Below are 23,601 nucleotides of genomic sequence, written 5' to 3' on the forward strand. Positions count from 1 at the left end.
GATAACTATGGAAAAACGGCGACTCTTTCAACGATTACTTTGTAGTGAAGTGTAACAACCTCACTTAAAAGATGTATTAGTTTTCTTTGACTGAAAATTTGAAAGATTAAAAAAAAAGAACAAAAAAATATTCACCTGTTTAGTTTGCACCAAGACGTATACTCTCACAATCACAGTGAACTCATTATCCACCGGCACTGGGGTCTTAACAGTTACTCGTACTAAAAGCCGTGATTAACAACTTTTATTTATTAAAACCTTTTTTAATTTCGATTTTTTAATTTTTTCGGGTTTTTATTCTGTGGTGACAGTTGGGGGACGTTTTTTGACGTTTGCCGGAGCGCGCGCTTTTATTTTTTTTAATTTTGAAAGCAGCGAGGCGAAGGCCTTGACCGCTGCGTGGTTGCGGCCGCACTGATGGTTCGTTGCAAGCGAGCTTGACTCGTTTAAGCCGAGTAAATGACTTCCCTACAGTTACTTTTTTCGCTTGGATGCACTGATTCCGGTGAGTTTTTTAAGCTCCGGTATGCAAAGGAAAGCTTGAAGATAACTTCGATAAAGCGTTGACTTGCAGGGCGTAGGAATTCTTTTATTGATTGCGATGTTTTGTGTTTTAGTTGTTGTTTTTGATAGCATGCAATACGAATGAATAATAAGTTTTTATTGGTAGTGATATTCTTTACCTAAGTTCTTCTTCTTCTCTGTATTTCCTAGTGTTTGATCGCAATCGCAACTGTGTTTGAACCAAGGGACTAGAAGCGCAGTGTAAAATGACTAAGGATAATTATTTATTAAAAAAAATAAAAAAAAATTCTTTCTTTCTTTCAATCGCACCAGTGAGATGCAGTGTAGGATGGTAGGATATCTGTATCGGCTCGGCTTATAGTGTTCGGGATAGACAGCAGAAATATTTAATTGTTTAAGAACTTAATTAAATTACCAACTTATTAACTATCGAATAATTGAATTAAACTATAACTACATAATCTTCGTAAATAAGTATTATCTCGTATGCTTTTTCCGTAAACACGTTTGATATTATGAACATAGAGTCGTTAGACAACAATATGGTAATTTACTTTCTATCAATTTTTTTTAAAATTAATAGTCAATTTTATTGGATTTCATAAGTGGACGTCCTGTGGCTGAAATGATGATGATTATTATTGCATTTAATACGAGTAATACAACAATAAGCTAAATCTTGTAGGTAGATAATTAGGTTATAAAAACGTACTTGGGGAGGCCTTTGTTCAGCAGTGGACGTCATTTGGCTAATACAAAGGAATACGTACGAACCAACTTAGCCCTTTCTTTCCCAATAACAGATAAGGGGGTAGTGATAAATGTATCATAATATATTAATGTTAGGTAAATCTCTTCGTCATAGAGTTGCCTAATCCGATTAATGGATTTGGATCTACGTGCTGGGGACTTTCTCTATCTCTCTCTAGTTAATCACTCTTGATCCTCAATTCGACACAGTTAATTCTCAATTTAAAGCTTAAAGAACATTAAAATTAACTCAGTTTTTGATAAAATTGCCTGCGTTGCATGTCTTGCCTCAACCTCCTTCCATAATTAGTAAGAGATAAAAAAGTTTTAAAAATTTCAACTGCTTATGATTCACCGATAGGGGCATTGATCCTAAATAAGAAGCCCTTAACACGTTGGTTTCCAAGAGACTTTAATATCTTCACGTCCTTTGTTTATTGAAGTCACTATGTAGAGCACGATGGGTTATACGAAAACTTAAATACGCAAAATTAGTAACATGAAATATGCGACATTAATAATTAACAATGCTCAAGGAAGTTTTCTTGGGAATTGATCTGACTTATTTTGAAATTATTTTATCCTAAATCTGTGGTCTAGTAGTAAGACCACCTGCTTCAGACGCAGAGGTCCCGGGTTCGTTCCCAGTGGGGGCAGATTTTTCTGTTCGGTTTGGTTGGTAAGGCTGGTTCAAAGTCCGCCTAGTTAGCTACCACCATCTTACCTAAGTCTGTCGCAATAACAATAATGTTATTAACAGCATTGTTGTGTTCCGGCAGTTAGAGGTGAGATAGCCAGTTCCTCCGTGGTTGAGGATTCCGGGTGAAGCTCGCTTCCACCTTCGGCCTGATCATCACTTACCATCAGGTGAGATACAGGCCAAGTGCTTCCTCGTTGTGGATAAAAAAAATCACAATAATTAGAATCAAAAACTAATTAATTTGGCTTTTAGAAACAAAACCTTCTTGTCGCAGCGGAAAATTCCTTTGATGTTTGTTGGACATATCGATGAGTCGAAGATAGTTTTCAATCAACAGTAACATGAAACTATTAAAATTTATTTATAAACATATCATCATTATATTGAACAGATAAGCCTTGAAAAATAGCAGGTGGAAGAAACAGACAGAAATATTAATTTTCATTATCCTTAATTATTTTATAGTCCTGTCCTGTATTTCAAGTAAGGTGATAATGGCATGTCATGTTTCAATTATTTGAGCTATTACTGAATCCAAAAAGCAATTGATTTTTACAGGGTGTCTCAGATTATATAGTTACCTATTTAACCGATGGATAATAAAAACAAGCCCTAACTGTTTAAAAATAGATTGGAAATTGATTTGAAATTATAGGTACAATATTTTTTGATATAGGCATTGAGTACTTACTTACATTACAACATACGAGTAGGTACCTACTTAATTTCCGCCAATGATCTGGAGCGCTAGTGGAAACAAGGTAAAATGTTTTCATGCTCTTTCCATTGTTACTTATACCATCATCATCATCATTATTTTCATTCAGCCATAGGACGTCCACTGCTGAACATAGGCGTCCCCCAATGATTTCCACGAGGGCCGGCTGGAGGCGGCTTGCATCCAGCGCCTTCCTGCTTCCTTTTACTTAAGTCATACCCAGCCTCTGGCCTAGTGGGGGGTAAGTTATACCCAGAACTGGCCTAGTGGGGGGCAACTCAGGTTTGATTTTTAATTTGTTTTAGTGGCTACGCCCCGCCTTTAGTGGGTAGGCGGGGAGAGTCCCACATAACCCACTGGCTCTCCCAACCGACTAGTGGGTATGCGCAAAGCATTCCCCGACGTAAAAAAAAGGTTTGAATCAGATCGTTTATTTATTATTAGCTCCTTCAAAGTGACTGCGAGATTTCTAGAGAGGCAGTTGCCCTCCCCTGGCCCCCATCCAGCAGAAATAAGCAGCTTCACAACTTAAGCTGCTTATTTCTCTAGCTTGCGCTAATCTTAACACCGCATATCCGTATGTCGATGTACCGTTGCTTTTACAGGATGCGCAGTCGCAGCCCGCGGTAATCAGTGGCCATCCGATCCGAGTACGACTCCCGTTAGGAGCCTGTTCGATAAAATTATATTTGCTAGGCCGGCTGCAGGCGGGAGGAGGAAAATCACGACTGTAACACATTAAACAAGAGTCACACAAGTAGAGTGATAAGATTAACCTTGAAAATAGCCTATATTAATCGTACACAGTTGAAGTGGCTGAAAGTAGGTGATAATGAATGGCTCCGGTTGTCAATGCTTAACAGGATAACAGGCGTCACAAAATAACTACGAAATATTTATATGACTAGCTGCTGCCCGCGGCTGTGTCTTCGTGAATTTCGGTCTGTCACAGAAAATTTAAAGCGTGCGTGTCTTATTACCAAAACCAGAATAAAAACTATCCTGCTTATGCCTTGGTTGAGATTTACACATCAAAATCGGTTCAGAGATATGAACGTGAAAGCTAACCAATATCCATTAGCAGACTGATCACCAGTACAAGTGTTGTTTATAACCCACACGATCGTACAGTGTCCAGTGTCTAGTAGCTCAGATGGAAGAGCAGTAGCCCGGCAAGTGAAAGGTCGTGGGTTCGATTCACAGGCAGTTCGAGATTTTCAAGTTATTTTCAAAAATATATCTAGCGACCTGCCCCGGCTTCGCACGGGTGCTACCTTTCTCTTGAATCACTCTATCTATTAAAAAAACGCATCAAAATCCGTTGCATAGTTTTAAAGATCTAACCCTACGTAGGAACAGACAGCAAAAAGTGACTTTGTTTTATACTAAGTATGTATTGATGACTAATGATGCCCGTTTTCACCACCAATCCCTAATTTTTAAGTGACCCCCTATGGTAAATTGGTAATACATAGTAACAGGAATTTTGTTTTCAAGGGGGTCACTTAAAAAATAGGGATTGATTGTGAAAATGGGCATAAGCATCTAAACTACCTAGGTTTTCGGTGGTCAGTCTTAAAAGAACCTACCTACATTTGTAGTGTTCGGCCAGCCTTAGAGGACAAGTCAGTGTTAGCGCCGCTTTCACTTCGGGAAAACCAGCGCGGGCGCAAGCAGAATTCTCATGAGTTAATGCGCATTTAAGAACATATTTACGAACGTACAGCTGATGGACATTTTGACCTTGTTTGTTTTAAATTAAGCGGTCGATAAGATCATGTTGTATGGCCATAACCATAAATAAGTAATTTAACTTCGGACACACTGTGGGTCCCAATTAAACTAAGCAGAGCTGTTAAGTAGAGATAAAAGATTAATTATTCTTTGTTCTATTCAAGAAAATGGTACGTGTAAGAAACTTTTGGCTTTCGCGAGTTAGACCCATCTCTCCTACGTACGACCAACTAGTAGGTGATAGTAGGGTACCTACTATGTTGATAGTTGAAACATTCTTAAACAAATAAAATAAAATAGTATTTTTCTTTTCATGACGACAACAAACCTACACAGTGTTAGCCGAAAACTCCGCCACAAGATTGTGAGTGTGAATAATACTAAGTAATCAACAACCATAACTTAAGATTTTAATTTTGTATTACGAGTAGTTCGAATCGTGGATAGTGAGTAAGTATAAAAATAAAATATGAGGTTGTTAGCAATGCATCTTGCCATAACAAGACATAAATACATAGATGGTAGAACGTAGATAAATAGAACTACGTAATAAAGTATTAGTCCAGTCATTATAGTAAGTTCACCTCGGAATTCGAGATACCCAGCTGTAAGTCTGTAAATACGTGTATATTGACACCCTAAAAGTTGTCTCAAAACCTACATATGGTAGGGTGTAAGCAACTATTAAATTTCAAGGTCAACGGTCACAAAAATCGTTTTTTTGCGCTTTTTTTAGAAATATCTCATTTCCTATGGGTTTTTTGCTATTTGTATTTATTATCAATATTGTAGAATACTAAATTCTCTACAAATTTTGTTTAAAACTTTTTTTATACGGTGAACCGTTTTCGAGATAGAGGGCGGAGAGCGCGCGGTCACTGCATCACTTCAGGTCTACTTAAGCGGTTTAGATTTTTCATACAAAAGGATTTTCCCGCTAATTCCTATGGGAATTTCGGGAATTCCTTGTTGTAACTAAGCTTTGAGTTTACTAAGGTACCTACATGCAAATTTCAAGCGTCTAACTTCCGTTAAGCGTTTAGATTTTTCATACAAAAGGATTTTCCCGCTAATTCCTGTTCCCGTGGGAATTCCTAAGTATACTATAACCTGCCCAGGTGGATGAAGAATAATTGTACCAAGTTTCGTTAAAATCCGTCTAGTAGTTTTTGCTTCTATAAGGAACATACAGACGGACAGAATTCTATACATGAAATATATTTTCAAAATAACTATCAGAGGGTGATTAGTGATCGATACTGATGCCAAAAATGCAATCAGTAAAATTTTTGTCTGTCTGTCTGTCCGTCTGTATGTTCCTTATAGAAACAAAAACTACTCGACGGATTTTAACGAAACTTGGTACAATTATTCTTCATACACCTGGGCAGGTTATAGTTTACTTAGGAATTCCCACGGGAACAGGAATTAGCGGGAAAATCCTTTTGTATGAAAAATCTAAACGCTTAACGGAAGTTAGACGCTTGAAATTTGGCATGTAGGTACCTTAGTAAACTTAAAGCTTATTTACAACAAGTAATTACCGAAATTCCCACGGGAATTAGCGGGAAAATCCTTTTGTATGAAAAACCTAAACCGCTTAAGTTGACCTGAAGTGATGCAGTGACCGCGCGCTCTCCGCCCTCTATCTCGAAAACGGTTCACCGTATAAAAAAATTTTTTAAACAAAATTTGTAGAGAATTTAGTATTCTACAATATTGATAATAAATACAAATAGCAAAAAACCCATAGGAAATGAGATATTTCCAAAAAAAGCGCAAAAAACCGATTTTTGTGACCTTTGACCTTAAAATTTAATAGTTGCTTACACCCTACCATATGTAGGTTTTGAGACAACTTTTAGGGTGTCAATATACAAGTATTTACAGACTTACAGCTGGGTATCTCTAATTCCGAGATTCTTACCTAATTTAAGCTTAAATGACTGGACTATATAGTTTCTGTGATCGAGCAGCTTCGCACTTGAAACTAAACCTTTTTGGGAAATCAGGAATCAGTACATTATTTCATGTGATAACCTTCCAGTGAGTACTTTCTGAGCCTTCACTTAAACTATTTAAATTCACTAAACTTAGCTAAAAAATAAAACTTATTTATTTCAAACCTTTTGCATTTCAGTCCACAGCATAGAGGAATTAACGGTCACAGGCGTACATTTCTGAACGAAAATGGTTTTGATGGTGTCACTTTGATAAGTTTGATATCACAGCCCCCCTAGACAAAACGCACTTTTTGATCGAATCGAAAATCGAATCCGTCAAATTCCATACAAAAAAGGGGCTTTTCGACCACTTTTCGACTGGTTTGCGATTATAATGGCACTTTGTCTAGACCCACAGATATGCGGGTCTAGTCAAAACGCACTTTAAAATCGCAAACCCATCGCAAACCAGTCGCAAACATATAAACAAATCGCAAAAGAGGTCGATAACAAAAAAGGCTTAGTCAAACGGCAAAAAATCGAATCGCAAAGCCCTACCTATCGATAATCGAAAGACTGGTTTGAAATTTCCCATACAAAGGCTTAGCCAACATGCATTTAAGACTCAATCAAAATCGAATCGAATCGCAACACCCGCCATTTTCATTGCGATTACTAAAACCCCGGTGATAAGCTTGGATTCGATCGAAAACCAATAGGGTGAGTTGCACCACCTAACTTTAAACGTAACTATGACGTTAACCGGTGTTTTTTGTATGGAGTTTGACAGATTTTAGACGTTTGTCAAAGTTAAACTAAGATGGTGCAACCCACCCTAAGGCTGTTTTGACAAATCCGTATCGCGATGTCGTTTTGACAGCTAGTTTGACAGCGAAGCATAGACGTAAACAGAGAGCAGAAAGAAGGAAGAAACTAATTTAAAAAAAAAAGCTAGAAAAAGTAAAAACAATCGCAAAGTCATAGACATTTTTTAACTTTTATTCGATTTTGAATGAACTTTTATATCGCCGCGTCGTTGGTGGTTCAATGTGCATTTTGGCTGCCATTTTCCGATCGAATCGAATCACTGGTGACGCGGCGACTGACATTAGTGAAAACTTCACATTGGTTTGCGATGGCATTTTGACTAGACCCAATGGATAGATGCAGCATGTGTCAAAAATTGTATGAAGCCGAGCGTGCCACTTTTTAAACGTCATTAGTGTCATTTTAGCGAATTTTAGTGATTGCCGCAACGTAAAAGTAATCGTATCATCGTACTGCATTTGCAAAGTCATCGAATGATATCGTGTGACTCGATACGAAAATTAATTAATTCCGATAAAACTGATAATTTCTTAAATACAAAACCAAAAACATCTTTATTTACCTTTTTAAAATAAATTAATTCTTACAAATCGTCAAATCTCGTTATTTTTTTTACCCTACCAGCGTTTCAAGACATAAATTTGTCAAGTGCATGAATACATGCATCAGTGTGTGTCTTATTGATGAGTAAGTACGGTTCCTTGGGATCGGTATGAGTGCACCACATACAGGGACCATGGTTTTATTAACTCTTAAGAGTACATCGCAGGATATGTATTAAAAACAATGCTACTTTATACTTCTTCTACTGCTACTTTATTCTAATTAATTATTTGTTACTTGTGCTGTTAATTACAATTCTCAATCTGTAAATAATTTCTTCTTTCTACCGTGTTCGTACTACGGTCCTCGTAAAATCATCGTAACCAATTGTTGTAATCGGATTACATGAACATCACTCGACCATGTATGTCCATTTGGACATATCGGAATGGCACGCTTTGACGATCAACTTGCTGTATCTACTCTAATCCATATCTGTGTTTGATATAGATGACCCACGCTGAACTGTCCCGCCAAACTCAATGACAGGGGGGCGCTACCATCGTTCAACTATATGGTTTCCAACATGGCAAAAATCTGAACCAGCGATCCGGTATTGACGGTGGCGCCCCACTGTCAATGTCATCGACAGGACAGTCCAGTATTTTGGAACTATAGCTGATATCTGTCAAAAATGACAAGTTAGAACAAAATAAACAGTGCATTTTTATGGAATATAATAAATTAATTAAAATAAATGAACTTGATCTAGTAATATACGTGTGATCAATAAAAAATAGGCTCTATGGCGCTCTTGATATAAAAAATCGATGCATTGGACTAAATGTTAGTTTTTACTTTGAAAATCGCACGTGGGGAAGACACGTTTTTAAACTGATTTTCGAAGCAATTATTATTTATTGAATGTTAATAATTGGTGCTAATTTAAAGTCTATTACTTACTTCAGTATGGACTTATAAAATAGATCAATTACCGATATTATTTAAATTATAACCTAAAAATTATAGACATCAGTAACTTGTGTTCAGTTCATAATATACACTCGACGTCAAATAAATCGCACCTCCCGCGACAAGCATTTTCAAACGTATGCATCCCCACTTCCCACCAATATTGGTACCATTTAAAAGCCTAGTTCTAACCTTCATTTCATTAAAGGAAAGGCTTTTACCCCAAAAATGTGTCTTTAGAAGGATCCAGAGTCACTTCTTCAAAAAATAGGTAGTTACGCTACAGCCAACTTTTATGGCTATAAAACTGTTAAGTTGGGTTTAATTGCTATCCATCTGTTAAAGAGGACACGTGAAATCATTATTTGGTTTTATAACCATAAAAATTGGTCTAATTGATCCCATAGGTGGGCCCAAAGTGAGGTATTTTTTCAAGTCACATTTATGGTATATGTTATTCATTTATTAAGAAATTAAATGTGTTTTTCTTTAAGGATATTTATTGGGCTTTCAAATAACACCAATATTGTTGGGGCACCATGATTGTGTCAGAAGAAAATCGTTAAAGTTTGCGTCGCGGAAGGTGCGGTTTATTTGATGTTGAGTATACTTAATAACAAATACAAATTATCTGTAAAAACAGAACCACCATGGTAGAAGCTGAAATGTAAGTACCTATTATGATGATAAAATTAGTCTAGAAAGAAATAAAATATAATACAAAGTTTCATCATCCATCCTTTAGTTTTTATAAGGTTTAACAAGCAACCAAAGCTTTTCTTTATATCTTTCCTTGATGTGTTTTAGTATGGAGAAGCCGTCACCTAAGAAAACTTTGACAAGAAAGAGGAAGAAGAAGACAAAATCTCCCGTAGAAGAAAAGACCATGAAACTGGACGTGATTTCCGAGCCAGTGGTGCTTACAAAGCATAATGCAGGTACTGTAAAACTAGCAAAAATTATTGGGATAGAGTATAACAATCATACTCAGACAACTGTAAGGCTGGGTTGCACCATCTTACTTTAACTTTAACAAACGTCAAAAATCTGTCAAACTCCATACAAAAACCAGTTATTGCCGTAGATGTGGTTAAAGTAAGTTGGTGCAACTCGGCCTAAGATATGGTCGAAATTTGTACATTTCTCAAGTTCTTACATAAGCCATCATCACCATCAGGTGAATTCAAGCCAAGATCTTCCTCTTTGTGGCTTATAAAAAACCACCATCATTGTCACTATGTTATGTACCTGCTTATGATGAAATTATGCCATTCTAGAACAAAGTATTATGAATTATTTTAATTAAGTTACCCATTCTTTGCAAGCAACACTTCAACTTAACCATTCATTTTTACAGGAGTACAGAAAACAGAATGCCCCAAAGTGATGTTCGAAGGCCTGTCGATGGATGAGATTGGCGAGAGGTATCCAGTGCTGAAGAATGAAGAGTTGGTGCAACGGTTCTTAAATGTGCCCATGAATAACAATCAGAAAGGTATGTTTTCTCTACACTCTTAATTACCTACTAATCTAAATGCTATTTTATGCTATGCTAAAAATAACTATTTTTACATGTAAATAACAACTAAAGCCCGGTCGCCGAGCACGTGAAACTCACTGCGGCCGCCCGTCGTACAGTCGCGACAGCAATATAATTACGCGCGAGCGAATTACTGATTCACAATCTACATACATAACTCTAAAAAGATAATAAGTATTGTTTCTGAATCAATAACCTAGGATAATGCACCCACCATTACTATTAGGAAGGCTCAACCAGGGACTTTAGGGAAAAAGTACTAAACTTGTTACATAAAAATATTTATTGCTAAAACTCATCCATCCCTTGTCATCAGAGTCGGAAGCACTTCCTAAAAAAGCAGAGAAAGTGCTAAAATGTCACCACAGCTGGGCACCGTTAATCAAATAGTTAACTTCGTTAATCGTTAAACCGTTAATAAAAAAATTAACTTCGTTAAACGTTAAAACGTTACATTTCGCAAGATTTAACGCAAGTTAACGTTAATCGTTAATCCGTTAACACATGATAATAAAACGAAAAAAATAATTGTATGCAAGGTTCAAATAATTTCGAAAGCTTGTATCGTGCATGGAATTTATTCCTCTTTTACGAGGGTGGTCTGAAAAGTTTCCGACCTAACATAGATACAAGATTTTTTTTCTTAAAATTTATTTTTATTTTTCTACATAGTCTCATCTACAGTAATTAGTCGGCGCCAAAACTCGGATTTATTGCGCCTAAACTGCGCCAACAGAGCATTGGAAATGTTCATTCGAACACGTCGTTGGTCTGACGTTAGCAAACGCGGCACCCAACGCGCGGACAGCTTTCTCATGCCTAAATCTTGATTTAATATGTGACAAACACGTTCTTTGGACATTTTCATTGCCTCTGCTATCTCTCTCACTTTAATTCGGCGGTCGTCTAACACCATTTGGTGAACTTTAGCGATGTTATCGTCAGTAGTTACAGTTTTTGGACGTCCCGAACGTTCATCATCTCCCAAGCTCTTACGGCCACGTTTAAATTCGGCTGCCCAAAATTTTACTGTGGTAAATGACGGTGAAGAGTCCCCGTACACAGAATCTAACTCATCTTTGATTTGCGTAGGGGTATTCCCTTTCAAAAACAAATATTTTATGACAGCTCGATACTCGATTTTTTCCATTTTCACAAAAATACTCACATCGACTCACTCAAACGACTTTCAAATAAAAACCGCGCGTCAAAAATGGCTGAAACTTTGAAGTGTTGCTGTCAAAAGATGCACAATTACATTCCCTGACTTTAATTGATGTGTGCTGCCATCTTCACGTTGAGGTCGGAAACTTTTCAGACCACCCTCGTATGTTTCCGCTACAAGCTTTCGAAATTATTTGAACCTTGCATAAGTACTTTCAATTATTTTTTTCGTTTTAGTACAACTGCATTTTAGAATAAAAGCTTGTTTTTAAAAAAGTTTTTTAATTATTATAATTTTATTTTACACTTTTTAATTGTATCTCACTCAATCTCAGAGTCTTGGTTCAATTACAATACAATTTAGCACCAAAGTGCTCGAAAAGACAAATCCAGCAAACACAAACTCGATAAGTTTCCACCGTTTCGTTTAGGAATTCCTATGGCCACCTCCTGACTCCATCATCAGGACCCTGGACATCATATAGTACTAAAGTGCTCGAAAAGACAAATCCAACGAACCCAAATTCGATGCGATGCCGCGGTTTCATTTAGGAGTTCCTATGGCCACCTCATGACTCCATCATCAGACCAGCTCAATGGTACCATAACATTGCATTGTCATTGTACTTACATAAGTATACCAAATTTCAGCTCAATCGGTTGAGGAAAACTGGTCTTAAATGGGTATTTCGCCAAAAATGGTCAATTTTGCCTAATTTCCTTGGTACGAAATATATTTTTGTTTTTAACTATTTTTAGTTTCCTATTGTATTAAGTAACAAAAACTAAGCTAATATATCTAGGGTGTCATAATTCGTTTTAGAAACAAAGTTATAAGGTCATGAATTTTTGGTAGCCAAGGAAATTATTATAAATATTTTTTTCTCTAAGTTTTCCTCTGTGGTTTGCTTTTTTTTTGTTCGACCCATTTTTGTGTACCTTCGCAAGCAAACATACCAATGAATATTGTATCATTACGACCTTTTTACACAACTAAGGAAGATAAATTCAGTAGATTGAGTTAAGAGTTAAAAACAAGTTGTTCTATATCTATTCTGATACCCATTTCTTAAAATGTAAATTTTAAACTAATTCCAATAAAGAAATACTCAAAATTTGACTTTACGCCGAATTAAAAATGGTCTTTTATAATTTCCTACGCCTTTTTATGCCACGGAAAACAAGGAAATTAGGGCCAAAGAAATTAGATTTATGCCTAAAAGACACCACAGACAAAAACCTATTTACCCTATGCATTTACTATTTAAATCATGGGTTTACCCCTACAGACACTACATCTGTGTAAATAGACAATAAAATTAATCCATTGTTTAGCTACAAAAAACCGTCCAAAGAAATTGACTTTTTAGTAAACAAAAACCCAAGGATGGACCTACTTATGCGATTTGTCGCGAAACTATTCAACGAAGTACTGTCCTGCCTCGATGGCCTCTTGGGACGAAATGGCCGAGTGTAACGGTGCAGTGCATTACATTCTAAGTTCTTTCGTTTCGTTCTACAATGGTCGAAAAGAAGACCCAGGGAAATTATACTTTTGACTCGGACAAGAACTTAACTTCACTTTATTTCCTTCCTTTAAGTATTTGACATTTAAAGTTTTTATTTTCCGATTGCCAAACGTTTCTCAAATATAAAGAGAGTGCTATTAGAATGAAATTACGCTTCAATTTGTTATAATGTGCCTTCATTTTGGCAAACAATAGTAATAGACATAACAAGGAAATTAGAAAAACGACTTTTGATTAAGTTTTTCTACGGTATTATTTGTAGTTTCTGCTATTGTAATAGCAAAAACAAATAAAACTTTTGATTAACTTTCCCATAAAAATAGTTTTATACATATAAATATAAAAAAACGTGTTCGCCTGCCTGGACACAGAAAATTTACTGTTTCGGCGAAATACCCAAATTCAGTTGCACGAGTTGTTCCACCCACGTGTCGTTAGTGATCTGGTTACACAAACTGTTGTTGAGGGTTTTCGCGTATGAAAGATCCGCTAGATGGCGGGACGTGGATGTGGGGTCTGACTGCTGCGTGGTTGGTGGATTTTGACATATCTGTCAATGTCATGTCAAAAATAACCATTCATGCAGCAATGAGGGCTATCGTTTTTATACTTAACAGTTGGCACCCCTGGCGATTGACAGGACCTTATTCTACAGTGGCGCCATCTTGATGAGTGCAAATGCGATAGTCCTCCTACCACTTTAGCGCTCACCAGTTGGTGCCACTGTCTTCGCTACTAGCAAGTGATAGGACCTTACTCTACAGTGGCGCTAACTGGTAAGCGCTAAAACGATAGCCCTCATTGGACCTCGCGTCTACGTATTGCCATCTGGCGGATTTTTCATACGCAAAAACCCTCATTAAGTTCTGGAAGCCCGAACGTACTTGTCAGAACGCGTTTTTCTAGCGTTTTTCAGCATGCCTGCTGTATCTTTTTGGTAAATAGTAGGTACTGGATTAACGATTAACGGACTTAGGATAATTTAACGGAAGTTAACGAGTCCGTTAACATTTTTTAAAGTTAACTTAAAAGTTAATCCGTTAATAGAAATGTTAACTTCGTTAATTAACGATTAACGGATTAACGAGTTAATGCCCAGCTATGAATGTCACACATTTAAGGGATCACATAATACCAATACAATTTACTGTTTCAGGCCGCATAAGAACATTACTAAGAGACAACTTAAAAGGCACATCCGAGTTTCTTCTACCAGACGTGATACACAATCGCATTCAAACTGTGCTGAAAAGCTCATCCGATCTAAACGATACGGACCTACGGAAGATCCGTATACTCTACAACATGCTCAAGACTGCAATAAAAAACGAAAAAGCATTGCTAGATAAGAAGTTAACAGAAAAAAAGCCTGTAGAGAGAAAGGTTAAAAAGGACAAAGAGGAAAAAGAAGAAAAAGTTAAAACTGCACCGGAAGAAAAGAGAGAGCAGTTAGTGAAGAAAGTTAGAGGGAAGAAGAGATATGTGGTGTTCATAGGAAACCTTCCACTAGATATAAATAAGGAAAAGGTAATATTCTTGACCTATTTTTTTTAAATAATGTTAACCCGTCATACTGTTAAATAGATGTTTGAGTTACGATTATGAGTGAGTTCACTAAAATAATCTAGCGGCGACTAGTAGATCTAGTTTGAACTACTTACACTCGGCAAATCCGGAATCGTCAGTCCGACTTTATCTGTATTATTTTCTACTGGTCAGGGCAAATTAGTCAGTTAGCTGATAGATGTCTACTTCAAAATGTATGGAAAAGACATGAAGTACAGTCCCTACAGATTATACGATGACACGACATCCGAACGGTGAAGGGGTCGGACTTGCCGACTCGTGATGCGGGGAACGTGGATTCGGTCCCCGCCGCCGCTCGACTATTGTGGAGAGCTCACTCGTGATATAAGCATATTTAGCTTAGTACGAGGGGCTAACGGAAATAACAAATTACTAATAATCTTTAAAAAAATGATTTTGAATAACATTTCATTGCAGATAATCAACCACTTCTCCGAGATGAACGAACACATCGTAGACGTGCGGATCCCCAAGCAGAAGGAAGCCAAGAAGAGCGCCATAGCCTATGTCGAGCTCAAGAACGAACCTAGCTATGAGGTATGTTATATTTAGTTCGTTCGTTTCAGCTAAATGACGTCCACTGCTAGAGAAAGGCTACCCTAAAAATTTCCATAACACAATCTTCACCAGCCGGACTAGGCTGTGCGACATGATAAAATCTTATCGATTATTTTAGACGACAAATGTATGGGCTTATCGCGTACAGTCGATAAAATGGCGTGATAAACGCTTATCGCGACGCGCATCCTAGGCCTACTGATCGTCGGTCCACATAGTGGGGGATGTGTTTAGTATCTAATTATCAACTAAGTCAGTGAGAAAAACTGTAAATAAAAATAAACCAAATACAAATATTTAATCATATAAAATCATAATTAATAAAATAATACAAATCATAATCTTTTGTAGTAATTTCTGACTTACATAATAGAACAAGGTAATGAAACAGATTGACACCCGTATTCACAAACGATGCTTGCATAAGTGACACAGCAAATCGAACGCACAGCGTTGAATAGAGCTCTGTGATTGGTTCGTGTGTCACCCTGTGCGTCCACGCGCACTGTAAGACCTCATAGTAATGTTTTTGAATACGGGTGTGAGACTTTATTTGCAAAAAAAAATCGACATTATCCGCTCCCGAATACATTTCTTTAGGTTTGTTTTTTCACTCCTGCTTAGAATATTAATTATTTGCCTGCTTAGAATTATTAATTTTATTGAAATTGGATTAGGTCACATTAACACACTTGAAAATTTTATTTTTACGTATGTTTTCAGTTGGCATTGTCCAAGCACCATTCAATGCTGGGCAACCGGAGAATCAATGTGCTGTACTCAACACAAACGAACAGCAAGATCACTAAAGCAGAAGCAAAAGTAAGTTTCACTTCAGTCACTAATTTATCAGAGGTAATGAGCTAGCGGCAAGCACGTCCGTACCGCGAGGCGGCCCGACTGCAACTGACCCCCACCGCGCCGTACTAGTCAGTGTTGCCATGTAAAAAAAAGACTAAAAGTCAAAATTATTGTATTTGCATAGACTATTAAACACGTAATTTGTTTGTAATAAGAGTTATATCAGCGCAAAAGATGACCAAAGTAGTCTTGTCTTAGATCTGAGACAAAGCAGTTGACAGAGGTTGCACAGATCTGAGACAAAGCATAGGAGAGGTTAAATAGTGCTTAAAAATCGTTAAATATTAAAATAAAAATAAAAGATTAATAAAAAAACATTATTTTTGTGTAGTAAGTAGTACATCATAGGCAGCACGGTGAAATTTCAATTGACTATGACTACAAAAGCGGCCCGTGTATGTTGATCACTGTCTACTGCTCGAGCTGTCCATGTATAGCTGACCTTAAGTTATACAATACGTATTTCTTTTTAAAAATCATGCATCTGACACTCAGTGCAAGCTTTGCTTAGCTTGCGTCTAGATGGCGCTGTACAAATGTCCTAAATCACGATATCGTGTTTCAGAGTAAATCGGCGAAGCTTGTAGCCCTCCAGAAGTCTGGGAAACTGATCGGAAGTACTCCAGCTGTCAAGAAACGCAGCCATCGCCGCGCTATACTCAAGAAAGCTCGCGCGAAAGAAGCTCAATCGTGATACAGATTATATTCCGTTGAAGTAACATTGTTATAAGTTCAATTGTTAAAAAAACAGTAAAATTTACCTATTATTACTTTGTTTTTTTATTAGAACACACTATAGTCCTTTTAGTCTTAAACTGGCAGGATAATTTTGTGTCTATAGATTTTTTTTTATATGTTGTTCATACCAAAAATGTTTGTAGATAAGGTACTGAAACTTTAAAAGCTAAGTAAGTTTTTATAATTAGATTCAATTTGTGCCTTATACCTACACTAGCTTTTGCCCGCGGCTTCACCCGCGTGAAATTTAGTTTGTCACAGATCGTCATAAATTATAGCCCTTATGTTATTCTCGGTTATAAACAATAATTCTGCAAATTTTCATCAAAATCCGTTCAGTAGTTTTTGCGTGAAAGAGTAACAAACATCCAGACATCCAAACTTTCGCATTTATGATAGTAGGAGGATTATTGTTGTTACCGAAATGTTGGCTAATCAAACTAAGAAATAAAACAAGATGCGAGTGCTTCAAAAAATTATTTATTTATTCGTATATATAATTTATATATCCATTTATAGTTAAAATCAACCGATGCACACAACATAAACATCTTTACTCACACATTCAAGCGCGTGGCGCGCAATTATCGACCTTATGTACTGGCAGTAGGGCTGAGAGTCCAATATCTTGGCAAATTATTCCGCTACATACAATAATTTACTTTAAAATTACCTTAGAACTCTCTAAATAAAAGCGCGAGATATAAAATTAATACTTCTTAAATACTTAGGAAAATGTATAAAATGGGCGCCCAACGTGTTGTCATTTTGTATACATATAATTTAGTTTTCGTGCTAAGTATACGTATATAGTTAAGTATATTAGAGTACACATTTTGTACATAACTACACCTTAGTCCGGTCAACAAACTACACAAAATTAAAATCATGCACCATCCATACAAAACAACAGCACGTTGGAATACATACATAAAAACATTAAAATATAAGTACTGTAATTGTCTAAAACGCCAATCAACTTAAAATAGTGGAATAAATAAGTAAGAAATAAATAAAATCCCATTATATCACTGCCGTATCCAACAAGTAAAATTTTTATACAAAATAAACAATGACTGCAATCCAATAAATAAAAAGTTGCGCCGTTTATCGATAGACTACAAGTTACAACACTATTCATAATGTTGCCATGTGTCAAAAAAGGTAATCGGACACTTCCGATCAATTGAGATACTTTTTAAATTTAAAAACGCCGTTTTTCCATATTTTGTATGAAACAAACGTTTGAAGTCACTAATTTTTGATTATTAATTTCAAATCAAATAAAAATATGAATGTGCCAAGACTATATTTTGTATCTTTAAACACATTTCACGGACAATAAAATTATTTTTGTACGATTGCAGTCACCGAAAATAATTTCAATTTGTGAACAACTACAAAACCTTGTGCCAACATATTGATTGTAAAAGTGTATCATCTTTTGGACAAACATGTCCCTTCAAAGATCACATCTAAATCTCTCAGTTGAGATTGCAATCAAAAGCCAGCCCATTTAATACAAAAAAAAGACATCTTCGTATTTTGGACAAAAATCAATTTAGTTTATGCTAATGGATGTTTCGCGAATCAAATTAACGTAATTTTTAAGTTACTTATTAGAGTTTTTAAAACATTCATATCGATTAAAATATTTAACGGATCATTATTATTATACTCGTAATTTACAAGTCGACATAATTATCGACTTTCTATCGACAATATCGACACCGCTAAGATACATTTTACTGACAAAAACTTTTAAAGTACAGTCAGCCACGATACAAAGTGACTATTTTGTCTATTTGGAAGAGTAAGAAAATAAATAAGTAAAAGAAGAAGAAGACTATAGTATTTTTGTCAGTAAAATCAGTATAACATTATGTTTTACAGTTAATACATAGAGACGGGGACATTTTTGGCACACCACACCAATTTTCAAATTCAAATCAATTCAAACACGCGTGATTTAGACCTTGTAAATAAATATACCTTTGTGAGTCAAAAATGTCTCCCAGATAGAATTGAAACGTAAATCAGCCACAGTAGAGAGAACTGACACCGTGCAATAGTAATACGCTAACACCCAATTAGAGGGTCCTCTACGCTTATAGTTCGCTATACATACTCTAATATTATTCCAACCTACAAAGATTTCAAAATAACTATATTTTATACACACCCATAAACATATACAAACAATTTCAACTCTACGACTGGCCACATAATATATCCGATTAAAAAATCAATTTCAACTCAATTCTTTCACCCACTCTTAATAAATTTATTTAAAAATACTGCTTCGTTGCTACGCGCAAATCATTACAAAAATAATATTCGAAACGACATTCAATAACTATGTTCTATGCTTAAAAATAGTACTAATACTTTTTAATCTAAACGTCAGCATTAGGACTACCTATGTACAGTCTACATTATTAAATACAGACAACGATAATGTGCGTTGCTCTAGATTTTATTACAAAATCACTTTTCGGATTTTTTTACACTCAAATGAGATTCTTATTTATACAATTTTTAGTATTCGACGACGGCCTTACAGACCGGTTACAATTTGGCATGGAATGTTGTGGACATTTTTGTATTTTTTTTTGATCAAACGTCGTGTTTTGGAATGAATGTGTGTAGTTTTTATTGGTTGAAATTCGTAAGTCTGAAGATTTTTATGAAGTTGACTGTATTTTATTGAAAATCGATTTTAGAGCTAGCTATTTCAAAATGGCATAAGCGATATTTCTATTTCATCATCATCATAATTATGTATTGTCTTTATTATAGAAAAAACATAGTCGAATTGAGAACCTCCTTTTTTTTTTGAAGTGGGTTAATAATTTAAAATAGAAGCTAGAACAGGAACAACTCATCTATTTAGAAGTAGATTTTACAGAATATTACTTATTGGCTAGCATTTGAAACAAAAATCATCATTTTCGTTTTATAATATTATGATTAAGTAATAAGTAAGACTTAAATGCAGTTAAGTAACCAATATTTAGTAGGAAATCAAATTTCTAATAAGTATTAGTATTATTAGTCACTTTAATTTCTGTCTGTGAAATAGCTTAATCAATTATTAAAAAATCTAAAAGTTCTTAGTTTCATGCGAAAATTTTCAAAAAAATAATAATGTTGCGTTCAATAATTATGCGTCCAGCGCATTTATTGGGAGTCATAATTTAAAATTAGTAAGAGTCGCATCCGTTGGTCAAATAGTACAGCCAGCATCAAAGTTCGTGACAACCAAAGTGGCCAAAAAGTTGACAACCTTATTCCAATTGTAACAAAGACGTCGAACTTTTTGGCTACTTTAAGACAATGTTACTATTAATTTGACGTTGACTGGTAGTATTATTTTCTTAAATCACAAAATTGTTCTATGTTGGCTCAGACCAACTGTGTCAATATCTATTAAAGTATCAAGATACTTTTGTCATAGTATAAAATCAACTTTGGGGCCTGAGTTTAAAAGTGGTGACACTTTTTTAGTGTTTCTCTAATAATGCCGTCATAACGAAGGGTCACACAAGATTAGTTAACAAGTGAGCGGTAGCACGTATAATTTTTATATAGGTAAGTAATTTTTGTTCAATTTGCAATAGTAGTCGATACTTTATTCAATTGGCAGCCAATCCGCTTTTTAGGGCAAGCAAGAATGATCTTTCAGATAAGTTGTACCTTGGAATTACAGTTTTTTTAACCTTAACCTTAACCCTAACCTAAGCCGTAAATTGGACTACCGCTGTTTGGTCTTAAGGTCTAGAAAAGTGTGCTTGAATTTGTTACGCCCGTATTCACAAACATTACTGAGGTCTCACAGTGCGCGTGGACGTACAAGGTGACAGGGACGCTCTATTCAACGCTGTGCGTTCGATTTGCTGCTTCACTGAAGCAAGCATCGTTTGTGAATACAGGCGTAAGGTTTTGTGGGAAATAGCTTGCCTTCAGGGTTGTGCGAAGTTTGCCTCTGTCCAGGGTTATGCCTTCAAGTGTGCATCAAGCAGGGCTGTCACACAGATGCCACGTAAAGTTGTCAAAGTGTATATCACGTAAGGCTGTCATATATCATGCGAAGTTGTCACATATCACGCAGGTTTGTCACATATCACGTAGGGTTGTCACATATCACGCAGGGTTGTCACATATCGCGCAGGGTTGTCGCGTCTACTGCCAGCGCTGCTCAAAGAACTGCCTCATGTTGTGTCCCGCGCGGCCCACGGGACTGTCGTCTTCGTTGAAAACTTCGCAGTTGCTGAATATTAGGCGGACGTCGGAAGCGAATTCTTCCTTGCATTTGTAGCTGGGGACAACGGAATCAGTGTGTTAGAACAAAAAAAGCACCCTTTTTATACTGTAAACCTTATTATTTTTTATTTAATCGACATTATGGTTGCAAACATAGTAAACGGGCTGGCAATGTTGATTCGTCAGTGTTTGTTGAATTTTATTATTGACTAGCTTTCCGCCCGCGGCTTCGCCCGCGTGGAATTTTGTCTGTCGCAGAAAAACAATATCGCGCGCGTATTTGCTCACCGTTTAGACCTACCCTGGACTACGACAAACATTTTAAAACCAAAATCAGCTCAATCGGCCCAGCCGTTCTCGAGTTTTAATCAGACTAACGAACATCAATTCATTTTTATTTATATAGATAGATTTTATATTTGTATAATATAAGTTTACACGATGCTGTAGTAAATCATTGAGGATTTGGGTGGCCTGCAGGTGATCCTGATAGCATTAAGTCCATCTCAACATAGTATTGCATTGCCAAATTACTTGAAATTACTATCAATCCATACTACTTGACCTGCACTGGTTGGGTTGTTGGCGGTCAAGCTGCAGATCCTGGCTACACAGGAGTTGCAGTGGTGGGAACGAGAGGTGGGAATAGTCCCGTTATCTATCCGAGCTACGGGAACTGATTAAAACGTAAGTTACTTCGTTCGTTCGTTCGTTTCAGCCGAAAGACGTTCACTGCTGGACAAAGGCCTCCCCCAAGGATTTCCACAAAGACCGGTCCTGCGCCGCTCGCATCCAGGCACCTCCCGCGACCTTCACCAGATCGTCGGTCCACCTAGTGGGAGGCCTACCCACGCTACGTCTTCCGGCTCGTGGTCTTCTTAAGTTCTTGAGTAAGTTAATTACTTTGACCTAAACATTGTAAATTAAATAAAAGCTTGTAATGACTCACCTGCCCTCCTGCAGTTTCCTCTTAATCGTGGAGAGGTCCATGGGGCACTTGATGACCTTTTTGTACTGCGGGAACTGTTTGGTGTTGACCGGGATCAGGAACGGCCACGCGTGCTCGTGGCACTCCATGTCGCAGAGGAGACTCCTGGAGAAAGGTAAATCAAATCAAATCTTACAATCTCCTTAGCTTTGTTTGGTGGTAGGGCTTATTCTAAGTTGCGACGAAACTCTATTTTACGACATACGCCCTTGTTGCACGCAATGCTTCAAGTTGTGTTTGGCACCATAACTAAACTACAACTAATAAATTAAATTGGTGGAAGCTCCTATTGTTAAATGTAATTTTATCATTAAGATACCATGAGCATTGTTTAAGACACAATAAAGTTATTTATTTATTACTAGCTGACCCGGCGAACTCTGTTCCGCCTTAAAGGCAATAAATAAGCAAATCTTTCCTTATTTGCTCACCGTTTAGACCTACCCTGGACTACGACAAACATTTTAACACCAAAATCAGCTCAATCGGCCCAGCCGTTCTCGAGTTTTAATCAGACTAACGAACATCAATACATTTTTATTTATATAGATTAAGTCCGCCTGGCTAGCTACCACCATCTTACCTAAGTCTGTCCCCATAACAACAATGTTAACAGCATTGTTGTGTTCCGACAGTTAGAGGTAAGATAGCCAGTTCCTCCGTGGTTGAGGATTCCGGGTGAAGCTCGCTTCCACCTTCGCAGCTTCGGCCTGATCCTATCCTATCCTTCGGACTGAGTAGGTCCTATCACTCGCCAGTGGAGCTAACTTGTGAGCGCAATTAAGAAACTGCCCGTTTTCACCATCAATCCTTATTTTTTAAGTGACCCCTATGAAAACAAAATTCATATTATGTGTATAGGGGTCACTTAAAAATAAGGGACTGATGATGAAAACGGGCTTAGCCTGGTCTTAGGCTTAGCCTGGTCCGTGAGACCAGGCTTTAGCAAGCTAACCCAACCTCCGAACTAAGGTTTCTCCTGTTGACTAGTAGTTAAATAAAATACAATCGCTTGTTTTTTTTTTGTTTTTTAAAGATTATTAGCAATTTGTATAGCCCAAATTACTAATAGTCCCATTGTACTAAGCTAATATGCTTGTGTTCCGAGTGGGCTCATCACATTTAAATAGTCGAGCGTCATCGGGGTTCGAACCTGCGTTCCTCGGATCAAGAGTCGGTCACCCAGTTCGGTCATCGTGACTTCAAATTATTTAATTTGAGAATTATCCGAAAATCTGTTTTGCCTTTTAGGAACATTTTGAAAGCTATATTATAGCTAATGAAGAATGTTCACTAATTTTGTTTTTTAGCTTTCTGTATTCTCTGTTAAAAATAAAAAATACATGTGAAAGAATTATTTCGATACGTCCATTAGTTTCCAAGATATTGAACTTTAAAGGTGCGGGCGGCGGCCGGCCCGCCATTTTCTGCGCGTGACGTCATATTACAGTGACTGGCTCAAATTTGTATGGGTGGAATCTTGCAAGCTGAATTGAGACCTACTTCCGGACAACCGATTAAGCTGAAATTTCGCATACACATGTAATTTGGATGACCATGCAATATTATGATGACATGGAGCTGATCTGATGATGGAGCTGGAAGGTGGCCATAGGAACTCCATTATAAAACGACTTAACTCCATCGAGTTTGGGCTCGT

At 36.8% G+C, this 23,601-nt stretch overlaps 3 protein-coding genes across 3 annotated transcripts in view; 1 reads left to right on the plus strand and 2 right to left on the minus strand.

The window, feature by feature from the left end:
• The window catches only part of LOC135084995 (serine proteinase stubble), a 70,095-nt gene extending 69,665 nt beyond the window's left edge, over window positions 1–430 (minus strand). The window contains exon 1 of the mRNA XM_063979755.1: window positions 136–430. The gene's annotated coding sequence lies outside the window, so the exon portion shown is untranslated. The remainder of the gene's footprint in view (window positions 1–135) is intronic.
• A 7,822-nt stretch (window positions 431–8,252) lies between these two features.
• LOC135084956 (nucleolin-like) lies at window positions 8,253–16,722 on the plus strand. Its single transcript, XM_063979710.1, has 7 exons — window positions 8,253–9,380; window positions 9,521–9,651; window positions 10,071–10,208; window positions 14,103–14,473; window positions 14,951–15,070; window positions 15,815–15,913; window positions 16,518–16,722. Exons 1-7 carry the CDS (start codon window positions 9,364–9,366, stop codon window positions 16,644–16,646), a joined length of 1,005 nt encoding a protein of 334 aa, XP_063835780.1. The 5' UTR covers window positions 8,253–9,363; the 3' UTR covers window positions 16,647–16,722.
• Window positions 16,723–20,412: 3,690 nt separating this feature from the next.
• LOC135084795 (uncharacterized) overlaps window positions 20,413–23,601 on the minus strand; it is a 142,120-nt gene continuing 138,931 nt past the window's right edge. Inside the window, exons 71-72 of the mRNA XM_063979532.1 lie at window positions 21,903–22,046; window positions 20,413–21,008 (exon numbers count right to left, since the gene is read on the minus strand). Coding sequence (XP_063835602.1) covers window positions 20,873–21,008; window positions 21,903–22,046 — 280 coding nt within the window. The 3' untranslated portion in view covers window positions 20,413–20,872. The remainder of the gene's footprint in view (window positions 21,009–21,902; window positions 22,047–23,601) is intronic.

Source organism: Ostrinia nubilalis, chromosome 27, assembly GCF_963855985.1.
Source record: "Ostrinia nubilalis chromosome 27, ilOstNubi1.1, whole genome shotgun sequence".
Taxonomy (NCBI): Eukaryota; Metazoa; Arthropoda; class Insecta; order Lepidoptera; family Crambidae; genus Ostrinia; species Ostrinia nubilalis.